The sequence below is a fragment of the Poecilia formosa genome, unplaced genomic scaffold, assembly GCF_000485575.1.
Source record: "Poecilia formosa unplaced genomic scaffold, Poecilia_formosa-5.1.2 Scaffold6, whole genome shotgun sequence".
Classification (NCBI taxonomy): Eukaryota; Metazoa; Chordata; class Actinopteri; order Cyprinodontiformes; family Poeciliidae; genus Poecilia; species Poecilia formosa.
This window is the reverse complement of record NW_006799945.1, coordinates 5,090,449-5,109,999: the sequence shown is the minus strand read 5'-3', so window position 1 is coordinate 5,109,999 and position 19,551 is coordinate 5,090,449. Positions and strand designations below refer to the sequence as shown.

Below are 19,551 nucleotides of genomic sequence, written 5' to 3'. Positions count from 1 at the left end.
TACAGTTGACCAAATCATGTTTTTTTTAAAAATATGTTGATAGTTACATAACTTTTCCATTTAAATTGCAATGCATTTATCTATGCACACTAACTTTGCTGAATCATGGAAAATTGGACTGAATGAAAGGAATGAAATCATACTGATAAAGAATAGATATGGTTTTCACTTCACAAGGATGGTATGGAGATAATCTGCAAACCTCAATTTTCAAGTCGTGCCACTGATTCTCAATTGGATGCACGTCTGAGCTTTGATCGGACCACTGGAACGTGTGAACGTTATTCTCACCAAACCTTTTGGCTGCATGCTTCGAGTCGTTATCCTGCTGGAAAGTAAACCTCCACTACTCGTCTTGAGTCTTTTGCAGCCTCTGAACGTATTTCTTCCCCCAGGTTGACCTGTGTTAGCTTCATTCCTCTTCCCAACAACTCTGAGATGTGTTGTTGTATCCTTTTAAAGAAAAGCTTTCCCACAGCATGATTCTTTCACTAGCATGTTTTATTGTGGTGATTATGAGTTATTTAGGTTATTTTGAAGTTTTGGTCTCTTTTGACCAGAATACCTTCTCAACAATTTGCTTTGTTGCTTGCATAGCTTTCAGCGAACAAGTGGTTTTCTTTTAGCAAATGTTGTTTGGTTTAAACTTTTTAGGGGTATCGGTGTAAAGGGGGCTAATACAAATGCAAAGCCACAGGTTTTAGTTTTTTATTTCCTAAAAAAATAATAAAAAAAACAAAACAAATAAAACCACCGCATTATTAGTCTTTCATTTTTCAATTACAGTATGCATTACTTTGTGTTGGGCTATCATCACAATAAATGATAAATGACCAAAATAAAGTGAACTGAACTACATTTTATGTATTTCTAATAGTAACATCAGGAAATTTGCTACAAAATTTGCCTTTTCTAGCATTCATGCAGGTCAGGTGTTTATGACTCGCAGGGGACATATAAACCTTTAGAGCAGGAAAAAGTTGCTGTTATGCAGCACACACTGCTAATGTGATCAAGTAAGCTGCATCTGAAAACAGAAAAAACATCTCCTTTATGAAATACTTCAGTGCGAAAAACAGAAGAAGAAACTAAAACACACAAAAATGAAACAGCAACAATCACTTTACTAATCATAAGGTAAACTGGCTTAAATTAGTAGTCAAGTGTTCAAGCTCTGTGATTTTAAAAGTCTGGATCAACCAGTGTTATTGTTGAAAACGTTTAAAAGCGCTGCATAATACAGAATAAAAATCTATTCAGTTTTCTTACTACAAAGACAATCTTTCTATTAAAAAAAAACAATCATCTTCAGTCAAAATAATTACATAATGGATAACTACAACAGTACAACAATATAATAAAATCAACATATAAAAATAGTAAGCCTAAGAAATTATTAAAAATAATACAAAAGAAATTAGAAAAACAAAAATTGAATAAATAGAAAACTGATGCAGCTGGAAGTTTTCATTATTGCACAGAGCTCCTGTTCACCTGCACATCATATTTCTATGATACAGAAATGTCTCTCCCTTCTGCTTTTAAACCTTGGTATGCTCATGTGGTCTTTCAGTGCAGGATGGTGATGCTGCGGTCAGTCACAGCAAACGCCGGAAGCAGCGGAGAATTGAAGGGCTGAGTGACAGAGTACAGCACGGCGCCAGAGTCCGGCTCGTAGAACAGCAGCGTCTGGCTCAGCCAGTCCAGCAGCAGGCCGATCCGCTGGGGCCTCGTCACCACCTGCAGGGGAACCTTCTTCCCAGCGTGGCAGTAGGAATAGTCGCCATCATACCGGCACAGCACCCACGACTCACTGTTGTAGCCTAGCCGCGCCTCGTTCCCAGAACCTTTGCGCTCCAGAGAAGCGTAGCAGACCCCGACCTTAAAGGCGCCGCTCTTGCCGACGTCCACCACCCAGCTGTGGGTGCCGGAGGACATGGACAGAGATCCCAAAGCATTGGGCCAGGAGTCGAAGCGAGCCGGGTCGTACGGGGGAGACTGGCGGGGCTTCTTTTGGAGGAAGGTCAAAGTGCGTAGGTCTTCTGAGAGGGAGAGGAGTGGGCTGACTGTGCGCTCATCAAACTTTAGCAGAGGTGATCCATAAGCTGTGTTGAAAGGAACAGATGGGTCAGAATCCGGGCTGTTTCTAAACATAAAGCCAAACTAGTTCGCAAGATATGAATTATGTTCAGATTATGAGTATGTATATATGTGAACTTTTGTTAATTCACCTTGCCATTAAATGACAATGGAAATAGTCTACTATAAAGAAGAAATAATGTTCTATCATCGCTTTTCTATGTATGAGAGATCCTCACACACGTAACATCCACCTACGTCAAGCTGCCTTGAACTATTTGGACATTTGGAAATAATATTGAGGTTTAAAACTTAGAGATGCAACGAATATACCTCACATATAGTAGATAACACTTTTATAGATTTTAAGCAAATGCAACTCATAGCAAAACCCAAATGATAACATCACCTTATCTCATGATACCCTACGCAGACACTCTGTCTGCATTGAAGAGGGAATGAAGATTCACTCACCTCTAATGTATTCTGAGTTTAATTGAGGTTTTAATTACATGACGGTCAAAGAGCACTCATAGGCTTTGTATAGAGAACTGAACTTTCAGCCCAAAGTGAAAAAAAAGAAAAAAAACCTACATGGTAATGTCACAGTAAAAACTAACCTACTCTGTCTTTATACAGTAGCACACGGCAAATTTTATACCTTCATCTTATTACACACACACAACACAAAAACTGGATGAACATTGTAATTGGTACAAATACTAGGATGTAACAGCACTTAATGCTTCACAAATTGTCCTTAAGTTTAGACATTTTAACATTTGTGGCAAAATGAGAAACAGTATGTTAGTAGCTTGATATTTTAAAAGACGATGATTACTATATTTTTGTCATTTTTAATATTTTGATCAGTAATGGAGTTTTATGCTACTTTCTAAATTTAAGTTTCTACAGAAAAAATGACACAAAAAACAAAACAGGTACATTTAGCCATCTTGAACTATTAATTAAAAACATGTTTTGGCCGAATTTAGGACTAAACCTTGAGTCCTTCCTGACATTCAAATATATTTTAGGTATTCGAATATTTACCTTTACTATGTGAATTTACTATATACTGTTTACTCTGTTCACAAGTGGCAGCTAAGAAATTTGAACAGAATAATGTATTTTACAACAGTCAGAGCGTACAGTCGGCTTGCATGTTCCTGCTTAATCTCCAGGATGTAAATAAATGTACAAACCGTTGGGCCCCAGCAGCAGAGCAGTTGTCCAGAGGCCCCTCAGCAGCTTACTGTCGATACAGGCTGGGTTCAAGTTGAGCTGGTCGGTGTCACAGGGCTTCCCGACCCCTTCAGCTTCCTCCACCCTAACACAAACGCACAGAAGCATCAGAAGTGAAGCAAAACCTCCAGTATCTCGTCAGTAAAAACAAATATTAGTCATATGAATAAAGTAGTACCTTTCAGCAATTTCTTGGACACTGGTCTGAAAAAAATGAGCCAGGAAGAAGGTGATTACTCTCAGAAGTTTATGACTCTTATCAGCCTGCAGTTATTTATGAACCTAAGACTTTCCCATCACCATCATAACGCCGTCATGTGTAAACACCCCTAGCCTCTCACCACCAGCTGTGCGTCGCCAGCGTGCGTCAGCGTGTGCACCAAGCGGGTGCGTGTTTGCGACAGACTCGTCAGAGCGTGGTTCCAGTGAGCTCTCTGGGTGAGGAGGCACTGCTCCACCCGCTCCTCCTCCCTCTGCACCTGCTCCAGGAGCCGCTGCTCCTCTTCCTCCAGGGCCTCGCGGGCGGCGGCGACCTGCGCGAGCACCTGCTCCCTCGCCCTGCTCGCCGACGCCTGGGTGAAGACACGGCAGAAGGTGTGGGAGGCGGATCCGGAGATTTCAGGATCAGTTATTTTTCCTTCTGACTGCATTAAAATTCCTTCTGGTTTGGATACATTTTTCAAAGTGCATTGCTAAAGTATTCACACAGCATGGACTTTTTGCAATGTATTTGATACGTATTATATATAATCCATTTATTTTTACACTGTATAGCAAGTCAGCTTGAAGCTGCAAGATGACAACACCTCTCTAACTTGCAACACAGTGAGAATACGATTAAATAAACTTGACTGCAAATAAGGTTTTATGGTTCTAGACACAATAAACACTCTTATTAGGAGATTAATGCTATGACAGATGAAATGCAGTACATCACTACATAGTGCTTTATTTTCTTTCCAAGAACTGCAATTCATTCAAACTCATTTGTTAATATGCTGTCTTAGTAACTGCATTTAATGTGATGATTACGCTGTGTGATGCAATTGAAAAATAAATCTATTGAAGCAAGAAAGTTTAAATACACAAAAACGTTGCAATCATCTGGTTGCCTAAGTATGCACACCCTTGTAATAATGTGAAGGATCAAAAGTAATCTTTGCGTACAAAGAAATCCGTAAGAATTATTTTGTAATAATATAATGATATGTCTATTACATTAATGCCGTCTGAGGGATATCGTCTCATTTTCCAAGACAGATGCTTGCCAGTGAGGCTGCCGTACTAAAGAAATGACTAATTAACTAAGATGTATACAATTTCCAGATCAAAGAAAATCAAATATGTTTTATATTAAAAAAAATTAGAGGGAAACATCTGTTCTGACCCAATTAGTTAGCATAAAGAATGCATCACTTAACGCCTACTGATTAAGTAATGCATCACTAATTAACATGTGAGGTTTTGTTAAATTGGACAGGTTTTTTTTTATCTTGGTTTATAGATATTTGGCCTTTTTATTGTTGACATATCTTAAACAAATTTTCCAACTTTTATTAAGAGAATATTCAAAAGGGAACTTGCTGCACTACCTCTCATGTTTCTCTGTAATTAGTGGTTATATCATTAATTTCTGCTTCTTTCACTACAAAAATTATAGTGTCTCTTTTAACCCTGATAGGTAAGAACACAAAATGACGGACGGTAATAGACTTCTCCTTGAAGAGAAACATAACGCCTTTAATCACTCACTGAATAAACATGGGAATTTTCTGAAATCTCCACATCGTGATATTCTTTAAAAGAAAACCTATGGCCACATTTAAGTCAAACAATTTGCTCATAGGCAATCAGAAGAAGGAGGTGATGGTGGAAACAAACTAAAACATCTGAATTCACAGGTCTGAGTCTTCAATAACGTTGTAAAAGAATCTGTTTTGTTTTTTTTTTTGTTTGCAAACTGGTCACCTATAAAACTGCACAAGCATGACGAGGGGCTCCCTCTAATGCGAAGTCTCATTATGTGCTTGCAGGTTAATAAGTACAAGGGGGTCACATTGGTTTTATTGGAAGGTTATGACCAGGTCACCAAAATAACTACTACTATGCTGCACAAGTATTTATATCTCTTTGGCTTTTTCAGCATTTTGCCACATTTCAACCATAAACTTCCATCAGTTGAGTTTGGATTTTATGTTATAGACCAACACAAAGTAGTGCACAAAGTTGAAAGAAACATCAGCTAAAATCCAGAAAAGAAAGGAATGCATTTGTATTTTGCACCTTTATCTACGGAAATGCCAGAGAGAAAAGATGAGGAGAGGTTTAAAGAAGGGTTATAAAGTTGTAACATGACAAAATGTTAAAAAGTCCAGGAGTTGTGCACGTAACTGTATCAATGTATTAATTAATGCAACATCTTTAGGATTGTGTGAATATTTACAGCTACGAACACTTACTGTTGGAAAAGATATAAAGCAGGGTTCCACAATAATTTAAAAACAATCACCAAACATCAAACAAATTATAATTTTCATTCCAACAAGGTTTTATGGAAAAGCCTTTTTTGGACTAAATAACTATAGTTGCATTTTCTTAATGACTTGACCCTTTTACTGTCTGTTTCACACTATTATGTTGCAGTAAGCAACAGGTTTCACCAAATATTACAGGCACACAGAGTCTGAATGCATGTCACTTAAATAACGCACACTGATATTGTGTTACGAATAAACCCATACTACGAATAAACCCTAATGTTAAGACTAAAGATGCAACTATGTTACCTTTGAAATAAGATATTTGGAGTGAATGCTAAAGACACACACATTTGAAAGAAATTGCCAGGTGATTTTCCACCCTGCAAAACTGATGTATATTTTAAATTTAGACTTCTGCAGTAGGAGAGGAATTGGAAATATTACAACAGATGATTAATCAGTACTTGTACTGATGAGACCAACAGACAGCTATAGATTAGGTTGATTATTTTTATTGTCTGTGTGATGCAATTTGTCCATTTTCAGATGCTTCAATCCATCATATATCGTCTCAATTAAGAAATTTCTTAAACGGGTGATGTTGTGTATTTTCCCGACATGCACAGTCAAGTAAAAATGTTACCTTTAGTTGTTATATAAATGTATATATCAAACATAACTTGGAAAAAAAATGACTTCACAATTTATCATCTTGAAACTGGCCTCTGTCTCTTTAAGAAGCTCCTACTCTTTCCGACACTCCGCCATTAGTACATCATCACAACAGTTCTTAGGAGCGCTGAAGTGAGAAGTAGTTCGTATGAAGAGCTGATTAAACTCGCAGTTTAATGAGGTGTTTACTAATTGCTGCTGCCACTAGTCTAGGGGAGCTCTGCGGGAAAGACGTGGGGGAGGGATACTGTGTGGTGGAAGCTCGACTTGGGACTACAACTCCAAGGAGAAGCTTTGTGTAAAAATCCTGAGTAGCTGCTGTGGGAGATTCAAGGAGTCCTCAACCATGCATGAAATAATCAAAGCAACACTCCAGGTATGTTTTTGATGAGGGGAAAACATTACGACATGATATAAAGCTTAAAAAAGTACACAAAGTCCCGCCAGCCCTTTAAAACATTGCACTAAACTGTTTTTAATCAGTACAAAACTATAGAATTATTGTAAATTAGGTGATTAAAATGGTTTCCAACCCTTTGAGAGGCCCTTGGATCCCAGTACATGTCTGTATAGATCAAGTGACTAAAGGAAAAAGCACTTTTAGGAAACACCTGCTTTTTAATTTCTAGCAGAACAGGCTCCACTTGTAGTATCAGCTCCAGGTTTCCCTGCAGGACCAGCAGCATTCCTCACCTGCAGCTTTTGCTCTTTGGCCGTCAGTGTTTGCTGGATGAACTTCTCTATGCCCAGGGCCTGCAGCTGGATTTTTTCACACACATCCACCAGCTGGTTCTGGAGAAGAACAAACAAATCCACACACACATATGATTGATTGCTCAGTGTTTGGGCCTTTGGGTGACAATGCTGAACCAGGCGAGCTGGTAGGACAACAAGAAAATCCTGTCTTCTAAAATACCAGACACATCGGCAAAAGAAAGGCTGTACACACCCAGGAGAGAATTTAGGTAAATATTGACTTGGAAAATACACTTAATGTAGTTTCCATATTTTATCAGTGGTACTATCAGAATGTGATAAAAGTTTTAAACTTTGGAATGCAAATTACTTATTCGAATCGCTGTGAAAATAATGGGTTTCTTGACTAAAATGAAAGTAACATATATTTTTTCGGGGGAAAAAATAAATAAAATAAAAGCAGCTGTTGGAGACTAGTTTAAATTTGATTGGGAAGTCTTACCCTGACCACGCCGACTCTTCGGGCCAGCGGGGCCACGCTGTGATCCCGGCAGGGGCCCGCGTTGGCGCAGCGGGAACAAATGAGTTTCTGCTCGGTGGCGCAGAACCAGTCCAGATCGGAGTCGTGCTCCGCGCAGACTTCGCTTTCCACGGAGAAGATGCCGGACTCGGTGTCAGAGGCGGCGGACGTCGGTGAGGTAGCTGCCCCGCCGCTACCGCCGCAGGTGCTCCTATGGGACACGGCATTGTCCGCCTCCTCCTGCTTCGGCTGCTGCTCCTTCATGCCGCCGGTCAGCACAGAGAAAATTGGCTGCTCGGGATCAATTTTCAGGCATTTCACGGCATTTAAGGTCTCTACAGATGTAGTAGGAGACGAGCATGTTAAGTCACATTCGGTAAATCCCTCAGTCATGGCACAATAGGAGAACAGGTGCGCACCGGCAGAGCTGTAAAAGTCGCACCTATGCGGACCAGCGGCTGTGACTCAGGTGTAACAGGTGAGCGGAACACGGAAGTGACACGGACTTGAGAGGTCAGAGCTGACAGCAAATCTTTCTGTCCCACCTGTTTTTTTTCTTTCTTTCTTTTTTTCTTGGGCGTCAGCTGTAACCGCCTTTAGAGTTTCAGAAACGCATATCAATGTTTTACAGTCAAAGAACAAACTCTTTAGTACATCTTCATGGTTTGATATCTCTGTTAAGCAGTGGACTTTACAACAAGGATTTTTTTTTACATCCACTAAAGTGGAAATTATGTTTAGCCATTCTTGTGTAACCAGTTCAAAATCCTTGTGATAATAGCATCTTGAGCTTTTTTGCTTACTGTTTTACATCTTGTCAGGTTAATCACTAACTTAAGAGTGCTTCTAATGGGATTTTCAGTGGTAAAACAACACAAGCTGTGCAAAGGAAAAGTCGAAAAAAGTAATCTTTGTTTATACCAGCCTTATACATCAGGCGACTGAACTTCAGGGGCTCCATCAATCTTTCTAACAACTCTTGTCAACATCCCCACTAAAGCAAAATATCCACATGGCATAATGCTGCCATCACCATGTTTCACAGAGGATGGTGGTGAGGTGCAGTGTTAGTTTTATGCCAAAACTTAACTTATGGTCTCATTAGAGCAGATAAACTTTTTCCACGTTTGTTGTATTTCTCTCTTCTTGGCTGCTTCTTTATGTTCACCTTGCAGTGTCTTAAGGTGGATGGCCATGTTTTGGTGGATGTACCATTGCCCCACACAGTCTCTGTTTTATAATGGATTGCTCCATGAGATGCTGAAAGCTTGGTGTGTTGTTTCATTGCCTACCTTTACCTGATTTTAAACCCCTTCATTGCTTTATCCCTGACTTGTTTGGTTTGAAACCTTGATCTTCATGATGGTGTTTAGCTCATAAATATAATATATATAATTCCAACCTCTAATACCTTCAAAAATAGCTGAATTTATGTTAAGATTAACCTGTTGGAGTGGTTAAATGTTATGTTTTGAAGGCAGTTGGTCACATTGGATTTTATTTAGGGTAATCAGAGTAAAGGAGGCTGAGTGAGTACAAATGCTTACTAAACTTCCCAAGTTTTTTATTTTTCAAAACAATTTGAAAATAATGTTTTATTTTTTTTCCGTGGTTATGCACCATTTATGTTAAGAATTTATCACATTAGATTCCATAAAATACATTAAAATTCGTGTTTGTATCTTGGCAAATTGTGAAAAAGTTAAAACGGTGTGAATAACTTTGCAAGCCACTCTATGACAAACTCACAGAAATCCTCTTTACTTTAATAATTAGATATGCTGGCATGCAGTAAGAAATGCATAAACATGGAAAGTAGATTTATTTTCAACTCTGTTTACTTTGTCTTGATATTTGGGACTATTTGAAATTCGTATCTCAACCTCAAAAACGTTACATGGAAGAAGAAGAAAAAAGAGAAGCAAAAATAGCTCTGGATTGGCCATAAAATTCCCTTTCCTGCCGTGTGCATTGTTTTGCTCAAGGACAGTGACTGTAGATTTCTGCTATCCATGCTTGATAAAAAATGCTCTGTTTGTTTCTCCTGGGCAGTAGATACAATAAGAGAACATCTTGTGATTTTATTGTATTTTTTTTCAAGGAGGATGAGTGTAATAGATACTTGGTTTCATCATGTAATGCGCGGGGATCAGTGATACAGCCACTCCTCGGAGACTGCTGGTTTGGAAATAGTTGAGCAACACTCTGGTCCATGGAAAGCTTCAAGGAATCTTAAAAATGAAAGGTGGCTTAAACACCCCAAACCACTGTTCTGTCAGCTGTTAGGAAAAAAAAGTTTGATCTCTAAAACAAGTTAAAGATTTAACATCTAAAAATGATCAACAATGTTTATCATTCCCAGATTGGAATAAGACAATAAAAAAAGGATGTTTGAATACATCCAAGCTCAAAGCAGGTGAAAAAAGAGTTGAGGACAAGAGAACCATTGTTTGACCAACATGAATAAACTCTTGTGTACGCGTTAAAACCAGCAAAGACAGGGAAGTGTTTCCCCTCAGGGGATGGTTAAGGGCTTTTGTCCACTGTGTGGAAGAAAGGATGCATGACTAAATGTAAAACATCCACAATAAACACAAGCAATAAACTCTGTTAGATTAACTTTCATGTTTCTCTTTTTACACACGTGATTATTTCTGTGCCCAATTTCAAATCTCTAACAACTAGATGCAAAAACAATTGTTTAATTTATCTCAGAAATAAAGATAGCTAATAATTTGCATAGCTTAACTGATTTAAATTAATTATTGATTACACATGCTGTTTAAAATTAGACAAAAACCTAAGTAAGATTTTATTTTAGGTTCTAAAATATGCTTTTATTTAACAATACCAAAATTAAAAGATCAAAGCTTTTTACTTTTGTTTATTTTAAAATATTATTTCAAGTGAAAAGAAAATATTTAAAATAATTTTTTGTCTTCAGTTCAACTGAAAACCCTTTTCTGAAGCTGTAATACAGTTTGAAGTCAGTAGAGGGCGCTGACTGGTTTCACTGTTTCAAATGATCCCATTCTCGTCACCTGACAGATCATAAGAGCACGTGACGGGACTGGGCGCATCACGTCACTGGTATGAGGTGTTGAAAACTTTTTAAATAATGAATGAATCGTCATGAAGGGATTCCTTCTTTATGAGTGATCGAAAACAGCTCAGTGACTCATTCTCAGAGAATTCCTGATCAGTTAATTACTGCTCATTTGTTTTATTCAGTTACTATATTAATATAAAAAATACTTTAAGTACATTGACTTCAAATGAGAGACTGACACACACACACACACAGAAATTCCCTGCACGTAATTTTTTTATGAAACACAAGAAAAAAACAAACAAACATTGTGACATTTCAGTTGTATTTGTAGTCTTGATGCACATTATAAAGTTTATCTAAATACTGACCTTCCTTGAAGAGCTTGAGTGTATTGATTTTTCATGGAGGAAAAACAAGTAATATTAAATGCTGAATTGTTTTGTTGCAAGTTAACTGAAGAGTAGCACCAACACAGTTGACATATTATAAATATGTAACACATTTGTCAAAAATAGCATCCACAGTTTTCATTTATTACATTATTTATTGAAAATATCTAATATTCCTTCCTTCACACCTAGAAATTTTCATCATAGTGAACATAATTTTTTGTATGATTAGAGGAAAGTGAGAGACAGAGGACAAAAGGGGGAAATTTCAGATTCCTTAGTTCTCCATTTACTTTTTGTTGTTTTTATTCTTTGGATTGCAAGACCTGAAAATGTGTTATAATTCATTAGTTTGTCAAGAAACCCCTCCCGACCCCACTAGGGACAAGGGTGTACAGACAATGGATGGATAGATGAATGGATAGTTTGTCAAAAATATTAGAGGTATATTAAAAAAGATTAGTCTTTTTTTTTTGTCCTGTCAAATGAGAAAAAAATATCATGGAACCCTCTTGGTCCTGTAAACAGTCCATAAGGTTTATTGCAAATGAGTATTGCCATTTATAGGGAAGCATTGATGTCATTAGCATCATTATTCAGCAGACTCAATAAACTAAAAATTGGACATAATTCATGTGACTATTCATCAAGAGTTTAATAGCCGTTAATCCTTTGTGACTGATCAAAACACTCACCAAGCTGAAACCTATATGTAAAAGTCACTTTGCGGAGTTAGTTAAAATGTATGGCAAAAAAAAATCTAAATATATTAGGGAGCTACATGTGTACTGAATTTTATATTAATTGTGAATTGTTTTTGTTTTTTTAATATGTATATGTATTTTACAGGAGTGCTTTGGAGCTAATTTTGTGCTGACCTTTTCAAGACCCTTAAATATATTTGTACCAGGTCTGACACCAATTTTTTCCTGAGTATTCATGTAAGTTCTGGCCTCTGAAAAGGCCAGCAGAAAGATAAAGACATTTAGTCTTTGTTATGGAAGACTAAATTCCATAACTTCAATTAATTGAAGTTAATTCAATTCTGAGATTGAATTAACTTCAATCTCAGAATTCTGATAAAGAACTATCAGAATTCTAGAATTCTGAGATTAAAGTCAGAATTCTGAGATTGAAGTTAATTCTTTTATGTTTTTTTCAGTGGTCCTAATAATCTTCTGTATTTTGTACCACCTCCATTGAGTTCAAATAATAAAGTGTGAAAAAGACAGATACAGGCAGTATTCAAAGCCGTCAAACCAACAACAGTAGGATAGGACTTGTATTAACTACATTAAGTACAGGAAACAGTTCAGCTAAACTGAACGTACACAATTTATTTCTTGTGTAATTTACAGATTCTATGAATCCCGCTTTTATTCATTTGTCCTACCCCAAACAAACGCAATTTATAGTCAATTCCAGGCACCTTTTACTTGCTGAAAACTAACATCAGCAGCGCCAAAATAAGTATCTCGGGGATCAAGCCATCTGACATTTCGCGCGAAAATAAACGGATGTGATCACGAGAGTCCATGACGTAAAATTTTAAATGGGAGGTCTTTACTAGCTACCCGTCTCTATTGTCAGACGTGATTGGACTGTGTGTAAGTAAAAGTCAATTTGATTGGTCTTTCTGATGAGTAGGTCTGGTTTCCTGCTAAACCCCGCCCCTCTCCCTCGACATCTCGCTCGGCTTCTTGCTCTCCAGCGGCCGTGTGTCACCGAGGCTGGGCTGCGGCCAGACGGAAGGCTGGAAAGCGTTACTTAGCCCAAAGGTGGTATCGCAGCGGGGCTGAGGGGCTGGCCCGTCCGGTTTTAACACCCGAATAAACCTCGCAGGTTGCATCTCACGGCCCACTGTGTCATCACTGTCCGTTCCCCTGATGTCGGATTTCAAGCTTGGGATCGTACGGCTCGGCCGTGTAGCCGGGAAGGTGAGCTGGATCCCAGTACTGCCATGTGCGGCCGGGGGAGGGCCCGCGGGGAACTCGGAAGACGTATCAAAAACCTCATTAATGCTGGCTAGTCGGTAGAAACAAAAGGCAGTAGTGATATCAATGCGGCTGTGTGTGCGGTAAACGGCCAGCTCTACCGTTTTATGCGCGTTTGAGCGGATTAGAAAAGCCGGCCGAGTCGGACTGCTGCTCTGAACTCTGCCGCTATCACGGATTCAAGCTAACACTAGCATATAGCTTTTTCATTGGGTCGCTTTTAGCAGGAAAATATGTCTCAAGTTTGAACACATCTAGTCAGTTTGTGTCTATGTCCGTAGCTGTCAATACTGCTGTCGCTTTTTCTATCATTTCTGTGCAAGTATTTTCACGGTATTGGATAGAATTCTGCGGCGGTGCTGTTAGCACCACCACGTTAGCCTTGATATGTGGACAACACTGGAGTGTCCGAATGAGGAAATCAACGCCACGCTACACCAAATCACAAATGTCCTACTTTAGATATATGGACTAGTTCTGTTGCTCTTGCATTACAAAAAAAATAATTATATTTTTAACAAAAAGGGGACGTTAAACTGTGGCTGACGGTGTCACAAGACACTCCCGATTCCAGTGTGCGAGTCGCGGTCAAAGCTGTCCTGCATCCCCCGCCTCCAGACAGTCAGCGACTTGTCATTTGGCCATGATTTTTCTACACCTGAAAGACCCATCCCCTGCGATCTGTCAGTGGAAACTGGGTGTCATGTTGCATAAATTGGACGCGTCTGGTGCGAAGACACCGACACCCGCGTCCTGTGCATTGCATTATTTCCAGCGCTGACCTAATGTGTGTCTGTATCTCGCGTTTGTCAGGTGGCTCAGGTGGGTCTCAACTGGTTAAAACGAGTCTCCTTTATGTAAGGCCTGGTCGTGACTCATCTGAACAATCCGAGCAGTTTGTGTTTAAAATTTTAGGTTCCATTCCCAGAATTTGCACTCTCTTCATTCATGTTGCAAATATCACCTACATCGCATTGTTATAGTTGGTTTCAACAGTTTATCGCAGCCTCTGCATGCATTTCACTTCAGAAATGTCCACCTCCAAATTCTCTACATTTGGAGGTGGATGGAGAATTTTTCAGGGAATGAAAAATGATTGTGAAATGATTCATTTCTTCTGTTAAGAAAAGAGCTTTTGGGTTTGGGATGCATTAGGTGAAAATTGATATCCTTCCTGTGTCTGGAGTATAAAAAAAGTATTATTAATATTGTGGCGGAGTAAATCTTTTTTTTTTTTTATTAGTTGTCTTGCTGCACAGTGAGGCAGTGATGAGCACTTCTTGCCTTGCAGCAACTTAAATCTTTTCTGCATTTCTCATTTCAGACGAAATACACTCTGATTGACGAGCAGGACATACCACTAGTTGAAAACTACGCCTTTGAGGTAAAGTGTCTGAATGGTTTCCTTTTGGCCTGCACTATGTTTCTCCAAAACACCAGCGAGGGCTGTTTACCTCACTTCCTTTTTTTAATTTTTTTCCAGGCTCGCATGGAGGTAGATGCTGACGGCAATGGTGCAAAAATCTTTGCTTACGCTTTTGACATCGGCAAAGGCCGCTGGGCTGGAAGGCCGCTGCACGAGCTGCTGTGGTGAGTAATTTATGTATAATACATTTTCTCCTTGGATTTTCTCAATAGCTAAATCATTCTTGTTATTGAAACATATTTTTTTGTATTGACGTTTACAGAAATAGCCATCAGAACAAGCAAAAGTATAGCAAGACATTATACGCAAACTGATTAAGTCAGAACTCAGAAGTATTGTTCCACAAAAGTCTCTTTCGGTAATTTGTGAGAGGAGTCCTAGGTGCATTGTTTGCAGGTAATTTCTTGCATAATCGCCGGGGTGAAACGTCCAACATGTTCAAGCGAGAAAAGCCAACAAAGAGAAATATTTAATTTCAAAATGATTGTACACAACCTGTATCTTTTATATGTGTTTTCAAGTTTCAGAGTGCGAAGTTTTGATTGTATTTTCTCATAGCTGGTCTATGGTACCCCGTATTAAAGAAGATGCTTAAACAAATATTGAACCTTTTTTTTTCCATTCACATCACCATTTCCCTCGTACGGAAACATTCAGAAAAATTCAGTCAGGAGTCCTTAAACACTCGCAGACTATAACAGTCACTATTGGGAGGGAAAAAAATTAAACCTTTATTAAGTTAAACGATATTTATGATGGAGATGATCATAAAACTTTCATTCTCTTCTGGATAAACAAGAGTAACACCATCCTTTACAGATTTGAGTTTTTGACGTATTCCTACGATATCGCTTACTTTCCTCCTGTGCGCTGGTGGAAACACGTCTGACTCGTTGGTCTTCATCCAGGGAGAAGCACAGAGGAGGCATTGCCCCCAGTTTTCAAGTCATCCACATCAACTCTGTGACGGTGGACAACCGGCTAGACAACCTGCGACTGGTACCGGTGGGCTGGAGCCCCAAGCCAGAGGAGATCTCCAGCAAGCAGAGGTAACGCCACCTATTTACATCTGTGGCAGAGTCCTTTCACAACCAATAAGATGATAAGTATCAGCATTTAAGAGCGATATTGGTATTGAACCATTAATTGTGACGTTTTGGGTTTTTTTTGTCCAGAGAGCAATCTCTGTACTGGCTGGCCATCCAGCAGGTCCCAGCTGATCCAGTGGAGGAGCAGTATCTGGAGCTGAGCCGCACACGCTACTACAATGCTAACGGGGAGCTAGTGGAGGAAGAGGAATGCTCCTGTACATACTATGAGTGTCATTACCCCCCTTGTTCACTCATTGAAAGGAGGGTAAGTGATCGGTGTTACGGTTTTGGAATTGGTCTGAATTGATTTGCTCGGAGGCATGAAGTATTCATACTCCTGGAACTTTTTAATTTTTGTAATACACCACATTTCCACCACATTAGGGCTGGGCGAGTAATCAATGGCATCAATATCAAATTTTTTGTTAAACTTTTGAACTATCGGTATACTTTTTCAGCAGTTCGCCTTTTGGGTTTCCATATTTCAGAGTATTATCATCTTGGTTCACCAGCATGTTTTATAGCTTTTATTTATTTGGTCTTTTAATGTACGTCAACTTTTCGATGACGTAAATTTTCAACTTTAATATATTTTTTAATTACAAGAATAAAGTTGCAATATTCAGAGAAAATCTTGGTAACTTTACAAAAACTCTCAACGCGAAAGTAACAAATGTGAAAATGAGGAATGTAGTGAATCTTGTTGTGTTATACTTTGCTATAAGTTTTCAGATAATTAATACCTAATAGAAATAATTAATCTTGTAACACCTCAACATCAAATTATCAGAAGCCAAAATTTGGAACGATGGTGAAAAGAACTGAATCTATTTCTGAGAAAAACCGGTAACACTTTATTTGAAGGGGTGTGCATAAGACTGACATGACACTGTCATAAACATGAAGATGTCTTTATGAATGTTTGTGACAGTTGTCATGAAGTGTCATTTGGTAAATAATGACACTTTTAATGCAAAGTTGCTCCAAAAGTTGCATTGAAAGTTCATTAAAAATCCCAACTTTGCATTAAATTATTCATAATTTACAAAATCATGCAAAGTCAGCACTTTTAATTGACAGGGAGACTGATTGACAAAGTGTTATCGCCCGAATATAAATTCACCTCACCCCCTCGGATTCGTTTAGATTTTACTTTCGCAAGGGACTGTGAATTCTGTAAGCTCGACATCATAGGACAGACTAAAACCTGCAGGCGGAATATTGACCGTCTCATCCCCGTCTCTTCACAGCTGCGGGAGTTTAACATCTGTGGCCGCTGCCAGGTGGCCCGCTACTGCGGCTCCCAGTGTCAGCAGCGGGACTGGCCTGCCCACAAGAAGCAGTGCCGCGAGCGCAAGCGGGTGCTGGCGCTGGAGTCGGAGCCCGAACGGTGATCAGCCCTCACCCTCGACTGGGAGAGAAGGAGGAGGGGGGTCAACAGTGTGGGGGGGTTAGATTTGCGGGAGGGCCGTGGGGAGGGGACAAACATGAACTCGCTGACAAGAGACTCAATGACGGAAGACAATGTTTGATTGACTGACAGTTCAGGCGCCAACGACATGGAGGAGGGGGAAGAAGAACACAGCAAAGACATCTGCCACTTCCCAGAACTCACAACTCTCCATAGCTTGCTTTTCATGTCGATTGCAGGGAATTTTTTTGTTCTTTTTTTTTTTGTGTGTGTCTCTATAGTTCTCGTGGAGGGAGAACATTGAGCTCAACCTGCTGCTATAGTTTTCTAAGCGAGGGGAGGAGGGTGGAAGAGTTGTCTCACCGACAAACTTGACAAGCTCCTTTGGACCACAGTCGAACAGACCGTTCTTGTCATCCACTTACGTTCCTCCACCCCGCCACGCCTGCGCTAACTGCGGAGGGAGGGCGGGACGACGGGGCTACAGGACCCGTCGCTCTGCTGGTACAACAGGACATGGACCTTCTCACTGTATCGCTCCGTCTCCGACCGCCCTCATGCAACTAAATGGCTGCTGCGTTCATGATCATCACACCCCACGCCCCAAACACCTCGTCTCGTCCTTCCCCTCTCCCCCACCCACCTATGCTAATTTCACCGATTGGATCACACTACCAGTATTGAGCGCATATATGTGGGTGAATGCAAGCGGGTGTATGTATGTGTGTGTGTACTGCCAATATGTGCTGAAGGACATTAAAAATGGTGGCTCATTGGTCAGGTTTAATGTATGTTTTTTTTTTGTTTGTTTTGTTTTTTTTTGCTCTTAAAGGGGCCATATTACCCAATTTTAAATGTCCTATTTAATCAGAAATTGGTGGTTTGAAAAATATTTTCACTGTTCTATAAAAAGAAATAGCTGCCAAAATAAAGGCTTAGTTTTCTACTAGAACTTTTTCCTGTTTATTTTTGCTTTAATTGGTTGGACTAGGCTTGTATTTTCTTACTCATCCCACCCAATGCTGGATTTTTGCATTATTTATTTTCCTGTTGTTGAAAATTCGACGTTACTCAAACCGCCCCTTCGAATTACCCCCCCTTCCCCCTTTAAATAAAAGCACCGATTGGCAGCAGAATCAGACTAATCATGTTCTCACAACTCGCAGGAAGTATCTTGACCAAAGTCCGCTCTTGGTTTCTGTAGCTTGTTGCTCCTGACTGGTTCATGTCCTTCCTTCCAGTACGTCTCTGTTTGCCTCCACCCGTGTTCTTTTACAGGTTTATGGTTTGTATGCATTAATTGGAGAGGGTGCTCTTCTTTTGTTTTTGTTTTTTTTTGTTTTGTTTTTGAAGATAATCTATGGAGATATATTTATTTAATAACTTGATTGTGAAACGTGTTAATATTTGAAGGTAAATATAAGAAACGGGACCTTTTCTAGCTGACTGCGTTTGGCTTGAGTTGAAAATTTCTTCCCTTCTACTGGATTTTTGTGCTTTCCTGATACCCAAGTGAGTCCTCCTCAGTGTTGGCCCTTCCATTTTTTCTTATTTATTTTTTTTTAAGTTTTCGGTGAATACACTGCACACTGTCTGTCACTAAAATCTTCCATAAAGGGGGACGTTTTGGGGAGAGGGAAAACTTGAATTTCCTGCTACGGAAAAGTTTGGAGACTGGTTGCTCTCAACGTCTGCCTTTTGTTTCCTACAAAAGAAAAAGTGAACTGGTGGACTTTATTCTCCAATCACCTGCCTTCCTTGTATTTCCTGCGATGCACACCGATTAAATGTGTCCTCTTGTGTCTTAGACGAGGAGTACGAACACTTGAGCATGTGTTTTCGCTCATGTACATGCAAGTTTGTTTGTTTTTTTTTTTTCTTATTTTATGTCTGAATCTGAACAGGTTTTCAATACTGCACTAAAACTTGGTTCCTGCTGTTTGCGTTCATTTCATTGATGGATTGAAGGGAGGGATGTAATTTTTTTTTTCCCCAGAGTGTACAGATTGCGTCAAAAAATTTGTTTTTCTAAAAAAAAAAAAATTTAAGCATTAATCACCTAGAAATAAAGAGCTACACTATGTGAAAGGAAGTAGAGTTGGAGATAATTGCCAGTTGCTTTTTCATTGTAAAATGATAATAAAGGTTAAATGAACCTCAGTTGCTGTTGTTGGCTCAGTTTTAATAGGAATCTGTCTCAAGCAGGTTGTTGGCACTGGTGTAAACGAACGCTAAGGCTAGAGCTTGTTTTAAAATATCCTTAGATATGAAAATGGCTACGTTTGTCAGCTCAAAACAATACTCTTTGTCAAACTGGAAGCCTTTTCTATTGTTTCCCACAGAAAAATGAGATTATTTCAGCTTTTATTAAAAATAATGGATACACTTTACAAAATCCTCTTTCAGAGTAAAAAGATTGTATAGTGTTCAGCAAATATAGCATTAATATTAAGATTTTCAGCTTTAGTTTACCGTCGCCAGATGTTCAGAGGATTT

General features: G+C 39.2%; 2 protein-coding genes across 3 annotated transcripts; one reads left to right on the top strand and one right to left on the bottom strand.

Moving 5' to 3' along the window:
• Nucleotides 1-694: 694 nt before the first annotated feature.
• bspry (B-box and SPRY domain containing) lies at nt 695-8,315 on the bottom strand. 2 transcript variants are annotated; one of them, XM_016680266.1, is made up of 7 exons: nt 8,112-8,315; nt 7,675-8,027; nt 7,170-7,268; nt 3,666-3,896; nt 3,503-3,528; nt 3,285-3,409; nt 695-2,105 (listed from the first exon to the last, which is right to left on the bottom strand). In XM_016680266.1, exons 2-7 carry the CDS (start codon nt 7,954-7,956, stop codon nt 1,570-1,572), a joined length of 1,299 nt encoding a protein of 432 aa, XP_016535752.1. In that variant the 5' UTR covers nt 7,957-8,027; nt 8,112-8,315; the 3' UTR covers nt 695-1,569. The 2 variants fall into 2 exon arrangements, with proteins under 2 accessions (XP_016535752.1, XP_007569177.1); XM_007569115.2 differs by having other exon boundaries at nt 7,675-8,315.
• A 4,484-nt stretch (nt 8,316-12,799) lies between these two features.
• Nucleotides 12,800-19,215, top strand: zmynd19 (zinc finger, MYND-type containing 19). The gene is made up of 6 exons (XM_007569102.2): nt 12,800-13,070; nt 14,452-14,511; nt 14,611-14,717; nt 15,462-15,602; nt 15,729-15,909; nt 16,895-19,215. The coding sequence occupies exons 1-6, from the start codon at nt 13,020-13,022 to the stop codon at nt 17,036-17,038; spliced, it is 684 nt and encodes a 227-aa protein (XP_007569164.1). The 5' UTR covers nt 12,800-13,019; the 3' UTR covers nt 17,039-19,215.
• Nucleotides 19,216-19,551: the final 336 nt, after the last annotated feature.

Excerpts from the sequence above, each read along its gene's own strand:
- bspry (XM_007569115.2), bottom strand. The coding sequence starts at position 8,085 with ATGACTGAGGGATTTACCGAATGTGACTTAACATGCTCGTCTCCTACT. Across the intron at positions 3,529-3,665 it reads CTGGCGACGCACAGCTGGTG|ACCAGTGTCCAAGAAATTGC; the intron begins GTGAGAGGCTAG and ends CATTTTTTTCAG. Across the intron at positions 2,106-3,284 it reads TCTGCTGCTGGGGCCCAACG|CTTATGGATCACCTCTGCTA; the intron begins GTTTGTACATTT and ends CTTTCAACACAG.
- zmynd19 (XM_007569102.2), top strand. The coding sequence starts at position 13,020 with ATGTCGGATTTCAAGCTTGGGATCGTACGGCTCGGCCGTGTAGCCGGG. Across the intron at positions 13,071-14,451 it reads TCGGCCGTGTAGCCGGGAAG|ACGAAATACACTCTGATTGA; the intron begins GTGAGCTGGATC and ends TTCTCATTTCAG. Across the intron at positions 15,603-15,728 it reads GAGATCTCCAGCAAGCAGAG|AGAGCAATCTCTGTACTGGC; the intron begins GTAACGCCACCT and ends TTTTTTGTCCAG.